Source organism: Schistocerca gregaria, chromosome X (genome assembly GCF_023897955.1).
Source record: "Schistocerca gregaria isolate iqSchGreg1 chromosome X, iqSchGreg1.2, whole genome shotgun sequence".
In the NCBI taxonomy this organism is placed as follows: Eukaryota; Metazoa; Arthropoda; class Insecta; order Orthoptera; family Acrididae; genus Schistocerca; species Schistocerca gregaria.
In genome coordinates this window covers 703,914,309-703,933,345 of record NC_064931.1, presented here as the reverse complement: position 1 = coordinate 703,933,345, position 19,037 = coordinate 703,914,309, and the positions used below count along the sequence as shown (strand labels likewise).

At 38.2% G+C, this 19,037-nt stretch overlaps 1 protein-coding gene across 7 annotated transcripts in view; it reads right to left on the bottom strand.

Annotated features, from left to right (window-relative positions):
- Positions 1-7,266: 7,266 nt before the first annotated feature.
- The window catches only part of LOC126299288 (sulfate transporter-like), a 417,662-nt gene continuing 405,891 nt past the window's right edge, over positions 7,267-19,037 (bottom strand). For all 7 annotated transcript variants that reach the window (XM_049991078.1, XM_049991079.1, XM_049991082.1 and 4 more), the window contains exons 10-14: positions 18,641-18,817; positions 17,850-18,122; positions 17,297-17,452; positions 12,171-12,297; positions 7,267-7,544 (exon numbers count right to left, since the gene is read on the bottom strand). In XM_049991078.1, coding sequence (XP_049847035.1) covers positions 7,420-7,544; positions 12,171-12,297; positions 17,297-17,452; positions 17,850-18,122; positions 18,641-18,817 — 858 coding nt within the window. In that variant the 3' untranslated portion in view covers positions 7,267-7,419. The remainder of the gene's footprint in view (positions 7,545-12,170; positions 12,298-17,296; positions 17,453-17,849; positions 18,123-18,640; positions 18,818-19,037) is intronic.

The window sequence follows — 19,037 nt, the reverse complement described above, 5'->3', positions numbered from 1 at the left end:
GAGCCTGTATATGTGTGTGGTATGCACTTTTAACAGTTTTAGAACTCATGCATGCTTGCAGCACACTCAAGGCATAGCATTACGTACCCATTTTAGCATTTACCTGATCATTGTATTTATCCCATTTCAGATACTATGTAGCTGTACACCCAGGAATTTTAATTCTATGTTAGTTTCAATGGGTTGCTTATTAACTCTGACAAGCAGCCCAAACAGGTTTGTGTTAAGTGGAATTCATGGATACAGTCTTTTCCTGTTTATGGTTAGTCTAGTTTATAGCCCCATTCCTAAATGGTTCAGTAGCCAAGTCCACCAATTTCTGTACTGCTGCAGTAAATAACTATTTGTGTAGTTGCTGTCAGACATGAATGCCAAAGGGACTCGTACAGAGGTCACTTTAATCAAACTGATAAATCCTACATATACGACAAATACATTTTGACACACTTGTGATTAATAAACTCATGCATGCAGTTAACTTTAACACTGCCCACAGATCCTGATGGGCCCTACATTACCAACTTACCACCACGTCATCCTGTGCTAATGGCATCATTGGATGCACCATGAAGTAGCACAGGATCAGCACACTGCTCCCCTAGACATTATCAGTTTTCATAACCTGGAGATGCTACTTCTCAATTATGATGCTCCTCAGCTGGCATCATGAGGCTGAATCCATCCTGTTCCAGTCCTCCCTCCAAGGAAAAATCTTTGGCAGTTCCAGGAATTGAACCCACATCCTCTGCATGGCAGTCAGCTGCACTGACTCAGACACTACAGTATCAGCTGGATGCAAGTCTGTTTTTATACTCAATAAATCCTTGTAACATAAGTAGGAGATAGGACTTGTTAACGATTCATATTTTTAGGTTACTTCTTTTTCAGATCATGAATGGAGTATAGGAAGAATCACTGTTCGTATGTCCCTGCAATATATAGTACTAATTTCAGCATTGGTGCACAGGACTTGGAAAATATTGTCGGAGTCCTCCCTAGATATCAGTTCTTGCATCTAAGTATGGTTTAAAAGAAAAAAAAGAAATTCAAAGGGTGTAAGGACTCTCTCCAAGTCAGTCGAATGTGTGATAATTTACACCCCTTTTCATTCCATTTGCTTCATATCTACTGTTTGCTTGAAAATCACTCGTATGGTTCAGGACAATGCCACAAAAGAAGATATCTCTATATCAGGTATGACAATTCCTTCTATGAACTATAGTTTTCAATAATGCTATTCAATGACATGAAACTTCCTCCCCCCCCCCCCCCCTCCCTCCCCTTACTTCACCCAGTACGGAATCAGAGTGACTATACCATTTCATACCCCCAATCATTGTTTCTCCTACATGTTCAAACAACATAATGCCAATCACAGATCACCATTCTTGCAGGCACTGTCTGATACTCATCTCCATTTTGTCATGTGTATAGGCTTTATATTGCCAATGTCCTTGCTACAGTGGTAACACCAGTTTCCATCAGGTCACTGAAACGAAACGCTCTTGGGGTTGGCTAGCACTTGGATGAGTGACTGTTAGACTCTGCCAAGCAGTGTTAGCAAGTGGGGTGCACTCAGCCCTTCTGAGGTCAATTGAGGAGCTACTTGACTGATAAGTAGGAGTTCCATCATGAAATCTGACAATGAATGGTGTGCTGACCACATGTGCCTCGATACTCACATCCAGTGAAGCCCACTGGCTTAGGATATCATGGCAGTCAGTTGGTACCACTGGGCGTTCTGAGGCCTCTTTGGACACAATTTTTTTATAGGCTTTATATTTCTCTATATTTATAATCAGTTGGCAAGAATGAAGCTAAGTGGCACAGTGCTAAAAACAATAAACTCTCATACTGATGTAGCAATGCTCAAATTTCATCCAACCATCCAAATTTAGGTTTGCCATCATTTCCTTAAACCTCTCGATAAAAACAATGCGATGATTCCTTAACAGCAATCATAACTGATTTTCTGCCCTTTCCTTGTCAATTTTACGCCTGAGCGTCTATCTCTTGATAACTTCATCATTACCTTGAAGCGAAACTATTCTTCTTTCTTCTACTTGTCAAAGTTTGTGTCAGGTTGAAATCTTGTTGACACTTCTTTATGGATGGACATTTTGTGGATGACAAGATTAATAGCACTAATTATCATCTTCCATGTCATTAAAATTTAGCAATGTTCAGTAATGGTCCTGGAAAAACCAGATACATGAAAAGTTAAGTATGTCTGTCTTCATCCAGTATAGCAGGTGGAGTTCTGCTGACACTAACTCAGGTCTAGTTCAAAACTACTTAAACATTTAGTCCAACTGTATTATTTAGCAACCATTTTATAAGGTACTTACCAAAAAGCCTTTAAAGTTCAGAAAAAAACCTAACCAACCTGGACACATCTATTCCTTGTTAAAAGTAAGATTTTGAGTTTTGGGCGATATATAACTATCTGGAACCTGTGTCAGTCATTATGGAGACAGTAGTTTTGCTGAAGGTAGATCATTATGTTGGAATTCATGTTACAGATTCCAGTTCAAGTAAAGAAGCCAGTGATATTGATTACTGTAGTCTTTCATGTCAGTTCTGCAATCTTTCTTATAGATGAGTCTGAGCTGGGAACTGGTCGAAGAATCTGTATTAATTTGCGGTTAATACTAGTACTATTTCATCCGCTATTTCTGGAAAAGACCATACAGGGATTCTGTCAGGTCCTGGAGCTTTGTTGCATTGTAGTGATTTCAACTGGCTTTCAACAACATTGGTACCAACACCTATGGCACATATCTTTGCATTGGTATGACAACTGAAGGGGAACAGTACTGATAGTTTCCCTTCTGAAAAATATTTAAATGGATTATTTAGCTTTTATTTTGACACTCTATATTCATCCCTCATATCGTAAACTAGTGTCTGGACATTACTTTTGTGCCACTATCAGCTTTGACACACACTTGGTGTGTGTGGGGGGGGGGGGGGGAGGGGAGGGGGGGGGGGGAGCAGTGTTGGAGGGGAGGGGAGAGTTCTGGGGAATGTCATGTAATACCACTCTCCTAACTTCAGTACAGGAAGTACTTTTTCGACTTCTCTTCAAACAGTTAGTCATTTTTCCATTAACATCTGCCTATCTGTATTTTCTTCTTCACTTCATATCTTCTTCATAAAATAGTGCTGCTCATAGGATAAATTAAAAGAAGCATCCCAATAGTACTATTATAATGTATAGGGGTCTGCCATCTTCAATAATTATATTATGCAAATATTTCTGAAGTGTTTTTCATCTCAACATAAATCACAGTTGTTTTACCTGTAAAATGACGGAATTAAATGTTGGTAGATGCTGTTTTTGATTCAGGACCTTCACATGCTTATCAAATTTACTGAAAGTGTTCACATTTCTGATTATTTTTGTGTCTCTTTGTGTTTTGGTAAATACTGTTTCTGCAATTTTGTATGCGACAACTGTCCATCCATAGTGACAGACAATCAAGTCTTTTTCTTGTCAACATTTATAATTTCGGTGTTCGTAAGTTCTGAATTATCTGCTGCAGGTCATTCATTCACACAAGTCACCACCACAAGTCATCATGCTCATTGCTGAACATTGTGGCCCCATGAACCAACTGTGTCGATCCTGAATGGTTACCATCTTATCTTAGAGCCTGTAGAAGAGGTAAACTGGAGATTATCTTGATTTGATCCACCCATAGCTCATTGCTCTTTCCCTCAGTCTCTTGTCCTCAATCTTCCCTACCTTATTTATTTTGTCTAGATTGTCTCCATTTCTTCTCGCAATATGACTGAAGAACTGGAGAATTTTTTGGATGACATGAGAAGAAATGCACCTGGAGATAATGAGTTGTCCATCTGTTGTTCTTTCAGTTCATCTATGTCACATCTACATCTATGTGATTACTCTGCTATTCGCAATAAAGTGCCTGCCAGAGGGTTCAATGAACCACCTTCAAGCTGTCTCTCTACCATTCCACTCTCTAAGAACACTGCGCGGGGAAAATGAGCACTTTAATTTATCTGTGGAAGCCCTGATTTCTCTTATTTTATTGTGATGATCATTTCTCCCTATGTAGGTCGGTGCCAACAGAATGTTTTTGCTATCACAGGAGAAAACTGGTGACTGAAATTTCATGAGAAGATACCGTCACAACAAAAAACGCTTTGTTGTAATGATTGCCACCCCAATTCATGTATCATGTCTGTGGCAGTATCTCCCCTATTTCACGATAATACAAAACAAGCTGCCCTTCTTTGTACTTTTTCAATGTTATCTGTCAGTCCCACCTGATGCAGATCCCAAACCCACACCCATTACTTCATGAGTGTAAAGAGAGAGTCGTGTTTCACAGGAATGATATTTTCTGAATCTGTGTTGACTATGTGTCAATAAATTGCTTTCTTTGAGGTACTTCATAATGTTCAAATACAGTATATGTTCTAAAACACTACTGCAAATAGACGTTAGTGATATGGGTCTGTAATTCAGTGGATTACTCCTACTTCCCTTTTTCATTTTACATGCAGCATCCTGTGCGAACACCAAAGCTCAAATACATCTATACACTGTTTGTCTCTAGCCTTAAGGTTCATGTTTCATAACCATAAACATAAGACAGAAAACACGAGCATTTCAGCTGGCCAGACATTTGTGCTGTTCATTATCACTTTGTTCTGTCAGATTTTGGCGAGCTTCTTCATAGCCATTCACCCTAGTGTTATCCATCTTCTTCTCACAGCTTCCCCTGTCACCTATGGTTGACTCAAGATTGATGAAAGAATTCGTAACTTCCAGTTCCTTTAACCGACCTGCGGGTTGAGTCTGTGCCCCTCGATCAGTTACAAGTTTAGACTTCCTGACATTAATGTCTAATTCACATGATACTCTAATGTCCTTCACTTTTGTTAGAAGCTCAGCATGCTCATCTTTGCTGCTTGCTAAAAGTATGGCATCATCAGTAAATTGGAGGTTGTTAATAGTTCCCCCACCAATTGAGATGCCTGTAGTCCAACTATCAAGTGCATCTAATGGCATACTGCGCACTGATATTGTACAGTTGGGGTGATAGGACACATACCTGTCTGAGGCCCTTTGATACACTAATAAAATCAGACATGTCAGCACTTGTCCTCACAGCTGTGGAGCAATTGTTGTATAGACTTATGACCAATACTGTCAAGTGTGTTGGAACACCGAACTCTGCAAGAACTTGCCACAACTTTCTCCAGACAACACAGTCAGGGGTTTCCTTTAGTCAAGGAAGCATATAAAGCAGGAACACACAATGCTCATGATTTCTCAGTTATTTGTCATATGTTGAGAATCTGTTTACAAACCCCTTTTCTGTTTGCTCTGTTGATACGTGAGTCTGAATGTATAAATTCAAATTCTGGTTCAAGATATTGAGCAACATTTTGCTTCATGGAATATGAGAGCAATAGTTCTGTAGCTAGCTAGAGCAGTTCCTCATTGACCCTTTCATGTGTAGTGGGATGAAGAGAGACTTCGACTAGTCTTCTGGACCGTGCAGGATTAGCTGAGCGGTTTAAGGCACTGCAGTCATGTGGACTGTGTGGCTGGTCCCAGTGGAGGTTCAAGTCCTCCCTCAGGCGTGTGTGTGTGTGTGTGTGTGTGTGTGTGTGTGTGTGTGTGTGTGTGTGTGTGTGTGTGTGTTGTCCTTAGCATAATTTAGGTTAAGTACTGTGTAAGCTTAGGGACTGATGACCTTAGAAGTTAAGTCCCATAAGATTTCACGCGCATTTGAACATTTTTAGTCTTCTGGCCACTCCACTGTTTCCCATATCCTTGTCCACAATGAATGCAGCACCTCAACACCTTCCTGTACCATTTATTTGATAATCTCCCGAAACCTTAAATGTAAACATGGGATTTATAGCTCTACAGATGTTGAATTATGAACTCTACTTCACTGGGTAAGATTGTAGGGTTCAGTGTAAATTGCTCCACTCCTTGATTGTCCATACTGTTGCTAATTCCAAAATACAACTTTTCATAGTGCCAACTTTTCACCTCACGCCTACATCTTCCTTGTCTCTGATTGGGTTGCCATTCTCAGTTTCATCTCTCTGCGCAGGTTCTTATATCTGTCTTGACTCTGGGTACTGTGGATATCAGTTTTCTTCCAAACACTTGTCTCCAATCATTTCTCTCTTGAATTAATTGTAATGCAGACTGAGATATACAAGAATGTTTCAAAGTTTTTGGTCATTCTGACGTTCGCAGTGATGAGAAAACAACCTCCTCTTTTTGGCCGCGTGTTTGTGTTGTTGGTGTGACATCATGGCTGATGTCATGTCTTGGTCTTATGAGCTTGCCAAATTTCCAAAGAGCTTGTTTGTTTGTGAATCTTAGTCATCTTTCTCTGCTCTTCTCAATGGTTTTGAGCATAATCCACATTTTCGTGGACAGCAAATTGTGATCACTTCCACAGTCAGCTCCAGCAAGAGCTTCATACAGCACTTTTGGAAGTATTTTGCAAGTTTCATATCATCTACTTCATGTAGAATTATAACTTTTCAAGATGTATAAAATTCTTCAAAGTATTATGGAGTTTTCATTGTAGTGTGTGCTCTGAAGTTTCCAATTGCTGTTGTGGATTAGTCTGTCAGTTGGTGGAAGGGCCTACTTTTAAGATGACTGAACCAACATGCAGTTGATATATTTGTAGACTTAAGTTTATTATCTATATCACCCTATTTTATAAATACTCATGTTTATCCCAAAGGTATCAACACTAGCAATTTTAGATTTGGACTAACACTTATGTCCAAGTTTTGTGTGAGCCCTGAAATTTAAATATAGTCTATCAATGTCTGGAATATTCTGCAAATGTTTCTCAAATTTAACAATGCTACTTTAAATGATGAAAAGTTATCAAAATTGACACTAGAATTTTGAAGTCTTCTGCAGTAAAGGCTTATTCTAAGAAATATTTAAAGTTCTTCAATACTCAATTATAACAATAGTCTCTTCTGTTTTAGTGCAGTGTTAGGCCATGTACAGAGACACTGCAGCTCTCATCTCTGCTGTCAAAGCTATGCTGTCACAGGATTGCATTAACTCTAACCAACTTAAAGAGGTTTTTTCACACACAAACCTACTAGTCAGCACATTAATTTGTTTGCCGGTTTTTGTCATGCTGTGAGACAAACAAGGCTAGGGATATGTAGAGAGGTGAAATTATATACATCATCATAAGGATAATATCAGAAAACATAATCCTAATATCAAATGAACACTTTTGTTACAAACAAAAATTGTATTTTCTGTGGTTGGCCATTATAAAATATAAATAGTTTTCACATTCTTAAGTACATTTGTTTTCACAGCCTACAGGAACCTAGAATCTAATTGTAGGACACACACATTGTTCTCTGCTTATTCAACCTTTGTCACCTATTTTCAGTAGGAACTGTTTGATTTGCATACAGCACAGCATCATGAACTGTTGGAAACACTTGTGTTTCTGGAAAGTCTTCAAAAAAGCTGCAGTGGACCAGCCTTTCATAGACAGTTGCTGTAAAAGAAGGTGCATGTTAAATATAAAGCAAACAACAGAAAACTGATTTATCACTGATTTTTTTCTGACCACTATAAAATTGATTTTTACTGCCTATAATACATAGTAGTGACAACAATCAGTAAAAGGCAGATTAAAAATACTATTATATCTGATAATTGTCCCAAACTAGACAGGTTTTACAGAAACTAATCAGAGAGAGAGCTTGGAACACTCAATAAATTTAACAGTGAGTCCTATCACTCTTGAAATTTGGTCTAAATAATCCAAGCAATAAAATGAAAAGTAAGTAGCATTATTTTTTATGAAAAGAGATCTCAGATAGATAGAAGATATGATAACACTAGCAGATTAACTTTTTTGTGTCTGTCAACTTAAATTTAAATTTCCTATATGCAAGATTCTCAGTAACAGCTTGAAATTAATTGTTATAGAATTAACATGTTGAAACATGTATATATCTGTTCTTATTAAAGTAAAGTTAAGCAACACTGTTGAAACCCCATCCTGTTTTAAATGAGGAACAGCATCTCTTTTAAAACATGTTTAACTATTTTTGTGCATTATACAGGGGATGGGCAAATATATAAAAACATGAAAAACACAACACATTATCAAGCCTTATATGGTGTAGGATAACCGTTGGCATTTGAAACAGCTTCCCATCATTTCAGAGTGGATAAATACAGATCCTGTATGGGTTTAAAGCAAATCTTATACCATTCTTCCTGCAAAATAATGACAACTTCAGATAACTATGATGGAGATGAATAGTGATCATGCACCCATTCTCTCCTGAGTAGACCACAAGGGCTCAATAATATTGACTAGGGGAGTCTGTGACGTAGGTGTCATGGATATATTTCAAACTTTGTACACCTTTGGTAGGCCAGCAAAACAACATAATGTGTGAGTAGTAAGGTGCACTACTATGGCAATACCGAAAAAATTGCAAGAGAAGTTTTATGCAGGTACTCCAGGTTCATCACACATAAACACAGCTCCAAAACTAGACCACCTAAGTGGGATGTGTAACAGTCACCACATGTTGCAACCATTATCCCACTGCCAAATCTTGAGACAGACACGAATACTGATTGTGTTGGTATGTCCATTAGGTATAGAACAGTCACCTGCTCCACTTACTCTTTAACAGGAAATCTATTTTTACCACTAATAATTACTGCTGGGTGTTCTGAGTGAATATCTTTAGTTTTATTCTGTAGCTGAGTTCATTGAACTAAGAAAATATTATGTAAAGAACTAAGAAATGGTGCAGAGTAATCCACAAGTGTTATTTCCACTCTATACGTAATAATAAAAATCCTTTGAAATGTTTCCACAGTGAATAACAACCGGATAACAAGTGAAATACAACAAGGTTCATCCATGACAAACACAGTGGTGAACCTAATAAACTAGATTTTACAGCATATTGCTATATTGTGTATTTATTGGAAATGTGAGAATGGGCAAATTACTCTTAAAATCTCACATACATGTCTAATTCTGCCATATGTGCTGTCACCTGTTGCATTAATAGAAAGAACCAAGGACTCATTTATGTCTTCATACTGTGACACAGTAAATTCATTGCACATGTTGTTAGTCGTCCCTGAACATTTTACTCATATTAAGACAAGCAGTAATTGTTTAAAATTGTGAATCTGTTGAAAATCAATGTAGATATGTACAATATGTCTGTGCTGTTGCCAACAGGCAGAATGGTTTTCATAATTGTTAATTAAAATCATGTTTACTTTCTAACTTTCAGCATTTCAAAATAATTTCATCATCAGAATTTTGCCTTTAGATTTGCCCACTGTTTATTGCAAGCCTCCTAGTCCCCAAAATGCCAAGAGAAAGAAGGAGAGACGGTGCAGAAGTGCAACAAATAATCATCCTTTTTAAAATACCTACATGGTTTGGAACAAAATACGGAAACTCCATGAGAAATTCATGCTTCACTATAAATTCTGATGCTAGCCAAGCCTCTACATTGTGCTGTTGTATGTGACGGCATCTATACAATGTCATCAATACACAGCAAGTGACAGTCATGGTCAAAACAGTGTTCTGTGTAGCTGGTGAATTTGAATGTAGGCAAGTTGTTAGTGCTTCTGTAAGCAAGGTGGCCAGAGTGTTTGGTGTTTCAAGAGGCACCATATTGCAGATTTATACTGCATACAAGAAGGGGAAAAAAGAAAACATCATCTGTTAAGTCACAATGCAAATGAAAGTGTGTGTTGAGTTATTTTTATGGATGGTCAATGAAGAGGATTGTGACAAAAAAGAAGATGAGGACAGCTGAAAAAGTCACTGCACAATTGCCCATCACACTTGCGAACCCTGACAGCACCAAATCAATATTTAGGAAGTTTCATAAGCAGAGAACTGCTGGCCAATCTGGAATTCCAGAGGCACTCATCAGTGATAAAAATGATCATAAAAGGAAAATGTGGTTTCAAAGCCATAAAAGAAAGTCATTTGGTCATATGAGTCTTGTTCTACACTGTTACCAACTTTTGTCCACGTTTACGTCCCAAGAACGAAACGGAAATGTGACGGAGATTTACTAATGATTTTGCAGCCATATTGTGGTATTACACGGGATGCATGGTTAGTCTCAAGGTTGCATTATTTCCAAGGATTATGTGACAATTTTGGCTCATCAGGTCCATCCTATGGTACAACGTTTGTTCCTCAATGGTGACTCAGTATTCTAAGATGATGCATAGCTTGCATCATCCAGGACTGCTTTTGTGATAATTAGGATGAACTTTTGCATCTCTCCTGGCCACCACAGTCAACACATCTCAATATTATTGAGCCTTTGCGATCTAGTTTGAACAAAAGTACCTGAACCTGCCGTTATTTTGGAGGAAGAATGGTATAAGATTCCCCTGAAAAATATAAAGAACCTGTACTTACCCATTCTGAGATAACTAGAAGCTTTACTGAATGCCATTGTATTTCCTAATATGTTGTGTTTTTGTAGTTTCAATATTTTTGTCTACCCCTGTATTGATTAGTCTCATATAGATATAATTCACAGAATTTATATTTATGCTATTTTGTTATCTAGTGTTATAACAAAAGAAAACCTTCAATCCAGACATATCACATTAGACAAATGTTGAAGTATTGTCAAGAGTCAAAAGACTCTGTAAAAAAACTGGATTTGCTCTGGTTAAAAATTGATTAAATTGTATAAATGGCAACATTCCCATAAAACACTTTAGTGCATGGCAAGGATGCCATCAATCGATGAAGCATACCAATGAATTTAAGATCCCTTTTGCAACAGCATAGGCTCTATCATGATGCAATCCTCGCTGGTATTGTAGGATTTGCCAGTGACATCTGGGTACACAAATTGTGCTATAATTGAGACAAGTTAATCCTAAGGTGTACACAGAGGTGTGTGCTGCTGAGGCTCACAGGAGTCTATGGGACAACATTGGTCGAGGCACTATTAGTCATATTAGAAGTGTGTCCAATGAACATTACTGTCAGATGCAAGGGTCTCACTAATAGCTTCACAAAGAGAACCTTCCCAAGATGAGAGAGATAATGGGTCTGGAAATAACAAACAAACAAGAATTAAAATTATGGAAAGTGCACAAGTGGCAAAGAGACTGTTACACCATCACAACAGGTCACAGGGCATACTTCCAACCTCAAGGAGAGGATGTTTATGAGGCATGTAAATCCATCTAAAGGCATTGTTGAGTGCCCGACAGGCCATGGACTGTGCCCTGAACATTTTTATACACGACAAATACACATCCAACAAATATGTTTGCACATGGTAACATTGGTACACCAGACCATATTGTATTAGAATGTCCAACCCACAAAGATTTGCGGACTCAGATAACTGGCACTCGTGCACTAAGTGACATTGTTAGAGACAAAGACAAAGGGCATCTGGTGAATGAGGTAGCAAATAAGATAGTTGGAAGGAAACTTAGAAAATATTTGAAGCCTAAGAGAAACACAATTTTAAGTGATAACGCTGAATTGAATACAGTGAGTGAGGATTCACAGACAACATCATTAATTTCTACACAGAGGAAGAACAGAAGTGGTGACATACATGAGTCTGCCAGCAAGAGTGGACTGTAGGGGTGGTAATGAGGTGAATCTGTTAGATTTCATTGGTTGACTCTACTGGGACTGCAGAAGTTGATACTAGCTCACCTACAGTCTCATCTCAGGGCTGATGCACAGTGGATTTGTGATTGCTTGGGAAAGGCTTGGGATTCCTGGAACTCCAAATATAGAGATTTAGCATGCTGTCCCCAGCAATTGGTGACTCAGTAGATGATTAATAAGTGTAGTATCATGTTTAAAGGGTTTTGGATGTTTTCCCTTTTTATTTAATATTTTTTAAAGAATCTTATATTCCCTTTATCATTAATTTCACTAATTATTAAAAATGCTTAAATTACTAATCTTGAAGTGAATGTTTGTGGTATTTGTATACAACTTTCTCTAGCTATGAGAAAATCTGACCCACATTAGATTGCAGGTGGTGGATGTCAAAATTCTAAGCAATAATATGATAAATAAATAAATACCAGATTGTACACACAAAGGTGATAGTGTTCCATGACTTACCTGAACAGTCTGCTATGCAAAATAAAACTGCTTTACTCTCAAGGTCTGCAAAAATTGCTAAAAGTGTTTTTGTAGATGAGGGGTCCACAAAAGTGACTGACATCATATCAAGAATCACACAGTAAACCTACACAGAAACAAAAACAATAATTATGTTTGTGAATAAAGTAAAGAATATACAAACTGCCACAAACTGTCATTAATAACCCTGTAAATTCTAGCCATAAGAATATTACTACAGACAAATAGGGTATGTAGCTTTACTTCACATTATAAACAAATGTTAATGAAATATTAAAGAACTGATAATGGTGATAATCAGATCATAATGAAAAAAACACGAGTCAATACAATGCTGAAGTGGTATGTTGTCTAATTTCTAAAAAACTTCATGACAACAATAAATCATTGTCAAACACAGCAAAGAATATTATTGACCAGAACTACAAGTGCCAGTTTCAGTCCATTTCACAGAAATACAATACAAAGTATGAGTTTTATATTTAAGAGAAAAGGAGTATTAAAAGTAACCACTGACCACATATACAGGGTGATTCAGAAATGCATGTAAATATTTTAAGGGTGTATTTGTGAGGTAAATATAAGACAAAAATGTTCTATAAATGTTTTTCCATAAACGTTTAATTCCAGAGTTATCGTTAAAATACGAAAGTCATGTCCGTATCAAAACGACGTCAGTGCAAGCAGCAGGATGCCATATTCTGGTACGTAATGCACATATGTATCTCCCAACAGTTGATTTGAAACTGCATGAATAGTGTTTGTTTGTGTTTGCAATTGCTGTTTGCTCCGACTGTACAGAAGATGGCGCTGATGTTGTTGGTAACGGAAACGTACTTCCTGTCGTTCATTCATCGTCGGAAGGCTACAGGTTTCATGCACATGATGTACTCAAACAGTGAGTATGCTGATATGCACCTTGTGTATGGTGCAGCAGATGGAAACGCACTTGCAGCAAGACGAAGGTACAGTGAGCTGTTTCCAAGACGACGGTTACCAAGTCATCAGACGTTTGTATCTGTGGACAGACGTATGCGGGAGTATGGCATTCGTCCTGGGCCACATTCAGGTCGACCACTTGAGCATGCAGTGAACGTCGAGGAACATGTTTTGGACCTGGTAGACCAAGATCTAGCCATCAGTACGAGACAAATTAGTGCAGCAGTACGACTTCCACAATCTACTGTATGGCGGCTGCTTCGGAGACAACAGTTGCATCCATTTCACCTGCACAAAGTGCACGAATTGACACCTGCAGACTATCCTCGCCGTCAGCAATTCTGCCAGTGGTTACAAGAGCGTCATTTGAATGATCCAATGTTCATTCGGCGGATATTATTCACAGATGAGGCCATGTTTACTCGTGCGGGTGTAATCAATTCGCATAATATGCACCAGTGGGCTGTCGAGAATCCTGGCGCGAGAATTGTGCGTGGATATCAACATCAATTCTCCATAAACATTTGGTGTGGTATTGTGGGGAATGACTTACTCGGACCTCATGTTCTACCTCCAAGGCTGACTGGGCACGCTTACCGCGAATTTTTGGAGGGGGAATTGCCTGGATTGTTACAGGATGTCCCTCTTGCAACACGAGCCACCTTGTGGTTTATGCACGATGGTGCTCCTGCCCATTACAGCCGCAACGTAAGGGCGTACCTCAATGATGCGTATCCACATCGATGGACAGGTCGCGGAGGAACAATTGCTTGGCCAGCCAGATCACCTGACCTGAACCCTTTAGACCTTTATTTATGGGGCCGACTAAAGACATTGGTGTATTCTTCTGCAGTACCGAACAGAGAAGTGCTACAACAAAGAATTGAAGGTGGTTGTGAAATTATTCGTGGAGAGTTGAACGGACTGTGTAATGTGCAGAGATCATTGCGGCGACGAGCACGGGTCTGTCTGCAAGTTCAGGGACAGCATTTTGAACATGCATTGCATTAAGATTTGTGCAAATACAGTACAGTACAGTCTGTAAATTCTTCACGTATTTTCCTTAGTTATTTTGCATTGATTTAGTTCAATCAACAGGAACTAAAGTAATACAGTATTCGCGAGGAATTGTTTCAGTTTGTTACGTCGCGTTTATTTACCAGTTTGCGTTTTTAGTCCAAATGCACTGTAATTAAACTGTGAACTCTGGGAAGTAAATACTTTACGTTGTATTGAATGTATTATCATGTTTTGTTCATAACTCTGTAATAAGCCAAGTATAGCAAAAATTGTATAGAACATTTTTGTCTTATATTTACCTCACAAATACACCCTTAAAATATTTACATGCATTTTTGAATCACCCTGTATATAGCTCACTTACTCACTCACTCACTCACTCACACTCTTCCTTCCTCCCTGTTTCCTCGGTGTTTCTCTCCTGTCCTACCCATCACTGCAAAATATGCTGCAGTACTGAGAGACAACAGAACTGAGTGAAATTGTGATTCTTATTGCTTTCGTAAATTACCATTTGTACAACAATGTACTTGTAACATAGGACCCTTTTGCGTGTGGATGCAGTTAGATAATTAATATCTGCAATTAGCTACTATAGAAACAAAAATGATAATCAATTCATTAAATATATAAACCATTGTGTACAGAAACAAAAGCTAAATCTCCTAGAGAAAAGAAGTAAATGGTGAATACTGGAAGGAGTAGAGGTAACAATTCATCATACAGTTGAGGCATTGAGTGATCTTTTGTAAGTGCCTATTGACCACTCAACTATAGTATAAGTTGTTACCTTTATTGTTTCCATAATTTATATTCTACGTAGAACTCTTCATTATTGTGGTAAATACTGAAGAATGAGTAAATTAAAAATATTGGTGTTAGAATGCAAATAAGGAGTACTATTCTGGGATTATAAGTAAAAAAATGTAATCTTGATAGCAGTTTATCACCTACCTGAAACTGTACAATAACAAAAGCAAACAAACAAATGATCTTCCCCTTGACAGTATGAAGTAATCAGAAAATATTGAAATGACACATTTAACTGAATCCTTGTTTGGCACTGATGAAAGTGAAAATGTAAAGGGTGATTAAAAAGCTTCCATTTGGAGGCCATGCAGTCCAGGATCTGTATGCTAATCAGGCAAAATCACTGAGTACTGAGGCAATCATCCCACCAGCACACCAGGTTGAAGATACCAATTTGGTAAAACACCGTGTCATGCTGCATGAAGAAGTCTGCAACTGCCCACTGCACATACTTGTCCAATAAGAATCATCACCCCTTCACGGCCTTCTTTAAGACACTGATAATCACATGGGGAATGATCAGGATTATATGACAAGTGCTCAAGCATGTCCAACTTGACCATTATGGATGAGGCTGGACTCCTGTATCAACCTGCCTCGTGTGTCTAATCATGACCAGCACAGAACTTGGCACACTGTTCGCAACAGTGGTTTTTAACAGATGTGCTGCGCAATACACATTTTTCATTCTCCAGTGGATGTCTACCAGTGCTTGTCCTTAGGTAGCCAAGAAATGAATTGCAGCACATTGGTCCTGTTTGGACATATTAGGTAATAATGTCAACATAGTACACACATCCACATTTACTGCACACATGTCAGAAAGACACGCATGACAAACTGATCCCTTGCCTACATGTCAGTGCTTATGTTCCTGCATCAGAGTCATGTTACATTGCATATATGCTACAGAAATGCCCTCAAACAGAACTCTTTGATTGCCCCTTATAGTAAGAGCAGATGCTGGAAAGTAATTTTGTGATGTTTATACGGAACTGCAAAAAGTAACAATGATGTGCTGTGTTTATGACAGTCCATATACCGCTGTCATTCACTTCTAGCTGAAGCTTCTGGGGGTCACATAAGAGTGGCACTAGTAGCACCACTATGAGGACACAATTCAGGCTTGCTTTAAATATGTGCTGAGACTGGGTGTGGTGAATCAATGTTAGTCAAGAACATCTTTCAGGTGACAAAGACGTCATTATCAACATCTCACTGAGTTGAATGAAGTCATGTAGTAGGGCTACAAGAAGCTCGGTGTTCCCTCTGTGGTTAATGCAGAAAGACTTGGCAGAAATGTAGCCACTGAACATGACTGCTGGCAGTGGTAGTCATGAGGATGTATGGTCGCAAGAAGATTGGGCTTTGGACAGCCATGTGGCACTACTGAGAGGGAAGACCATCATGTCTGGCATATGGCTCTGGCACATCGTACTGCATCTGCAGCAGCAATTTAAGCAGCAGTTGACATCACAGTGACATAACAAACTGTTACAAACTGGTTGCTTCACGGATGGCTCTGAGCCAGATGCCCTGTAGCGTGCATTCCACTGACTCCAAACGACTCCCATTTGCAACTTCAGTGGTGTCAAACGAGCCTGTTGTGTTTTCTGGTGAAAGCTGGTTCTGCCTTGGTGCCAGTGATGGCCACGTGTTAGTTAGAAGAAGGCTGGTTGTCCCATGCACACTGACTGCAAATTGTACATCTGTCTGGTAATTCAACCTGTTGTGCTGCCATTCATGAACAGCATTAAACGGGGTGTTTTCCAACAGGATGATGCTTCCCACATACCGCTGTTGTAACCCAATATGCTCTACAGAATGTCGACATGTTGCCTTGGTCTGCTCAATCACCAGATCTGTCTTCAGTCGAGCACATATGGGACATCATTGAATAACAACTCCAGCATCATCCAAAAAACCAATAAACATACCTGTATTGACTGACAAAGTCCAACAGGCATGGAACTCCATCCCACAAACTGACATTGCATCTGCGCAACACAATGCATGCATATTTGCATGCTTGCATTCAACACACTGGTTGTTAATGTACTAACATTTCACATTTTCTATGGTTTATCTTGCACTTAAATTAACCTGTAATCCTGAAATGTCAATCACTTAAATATGTTACATAGACAAGTGTATTCCAAAAATTTCATTACTCTATGTTAATTATTTTTTGGTGCGGCAATTTTTTTTTCCATCAGTGTATGTTATGTGTATTAACTAAAGGCAGTCAACACACACACACACACACACACACACACACACACACACACACACACACACACACACACACGATTTTCAAATATCTAAACTTGCAGTACCTTTTCAGAATTGCTACCCTTTTCAGAATCACCCTTCTTTCCAGCTTCAGGTATAGCTCCAAGCAGCTTATAAATTTTGGAACGTACGTTATCTTTATTAGCAAAATGTAAACCACCATCAATATGAATAATTTTTATTCCAGGTAATGCCTCAGCCTGGAAAATAAATGACAGAAGTGATACATACATGCAGCATTAGTAAACCCTATGGACATTGAACTTAACTGTGACTCTATTGGACAACAAAAGGTAGTTAACTATCACTGTAATCACATTTCCATGTGCAACAATAGCAGGTCCTGGGGCACTCAGACAGTAAAACAAATTTTTACCCTGATGATTTTGTGAAACGAATAGTTTCTTCTATATTTCAGAGGCATATAACTAAACCTTCAGTAGTGGGTAAAGCACCCTAATTACCTGAACTATGTTTGGTAGTTCACTATTCACAATAAATAATGAAAGTTACATAACCTGAAAGGAATTGTTCACTGTTCATAATAAATAATGAAAGTTAAATAACCTGAAAGGAAATAAAGACATAACAACTTACAGCTTGGTAACGGCTGAGATCCAGATATATGTGAGTGTTTGGAACATGTCCCATTAGATATACTTTTGGCCTTTGTCCCATAATCAGAACACAAAGAAGTGCGAGGGCTATTCCAATAGCTAAGCCATAATCAATGTCAATAAACACAACTGCCAAAAAGGTGACAATCCATATAAGACCTTCTTTGCGTGATTCATGCCAAATCTTTGGGACTTCTTTGATTTGCATAAACATCCCCTTAAGAGCAACAACAACTATTGAAGCTAGAACACACTGTAAACATAAGAGAGAGTACAGATTTAGAACAAACTTTTTGCTTAAATTTCCACTTAAAATCTAGTTTTTGAACTCGATTTCAGATATTCGTATCATTAATGCCATATCTATTGGTTATATGCTCCCATTGAGCAGAATGACAAGTATATTTCTCCACTACTTATGTCAAGTAACAACAGCAGTCAAACACTTATATTCTGAATCAGTATGACCAAACAGTAATGAAATTTTGCATAGATGGTTTCTCTTCTGCCAGAGTCTTATGTCCGTCAGTTTCTATTTTCATTACTTTTGAAGGACTACTTTTGGAGAGCAGTACTACTGATTATCACAGAACTAAATAACATTTCTAAAAAGGGCTAACAAGTACATAGAAATATCAAGTAACCACAGTGGGCAATGGTAGCTGCACAAATTAAAATCAGTGGGAAATGTAACAACTTTGGAGATCTAATAATATGGTTCTTTAATGAGATAACATAAATTAAAAATCACTTTAAGCTACAGATACTCACATTTGGTAGTGGTTCAAAGAAAGGTCCAATGACAAGAAGCACTAAAGTCAGCAAGAGACATGAAACAACACTTGCCAGCTGAGTCCTTCCTCCTACAGTTTGCTGTATTAAACTTCGAGATAATGATGCAGCAAATGGCACACATGAAAAAAAGGACCCAAAGATGTTAGCAGTTCCCTGGAAAACAATTCTTAATTAAAAATTTGAACTGTTTCAGTCAAGTGTTAATACAGTACAAGACAAAAATTTGATTAACACATACACAGTGGTTTTGCGCATGACGTATCAACGTACATAAATTTAAATATTTTGGGATGGTAAAATACAGAAGCCTTCATACTGCATCTAAAATATACAGCAATTATGTATGGTAGAGATGAAACTAGAACTATCCATA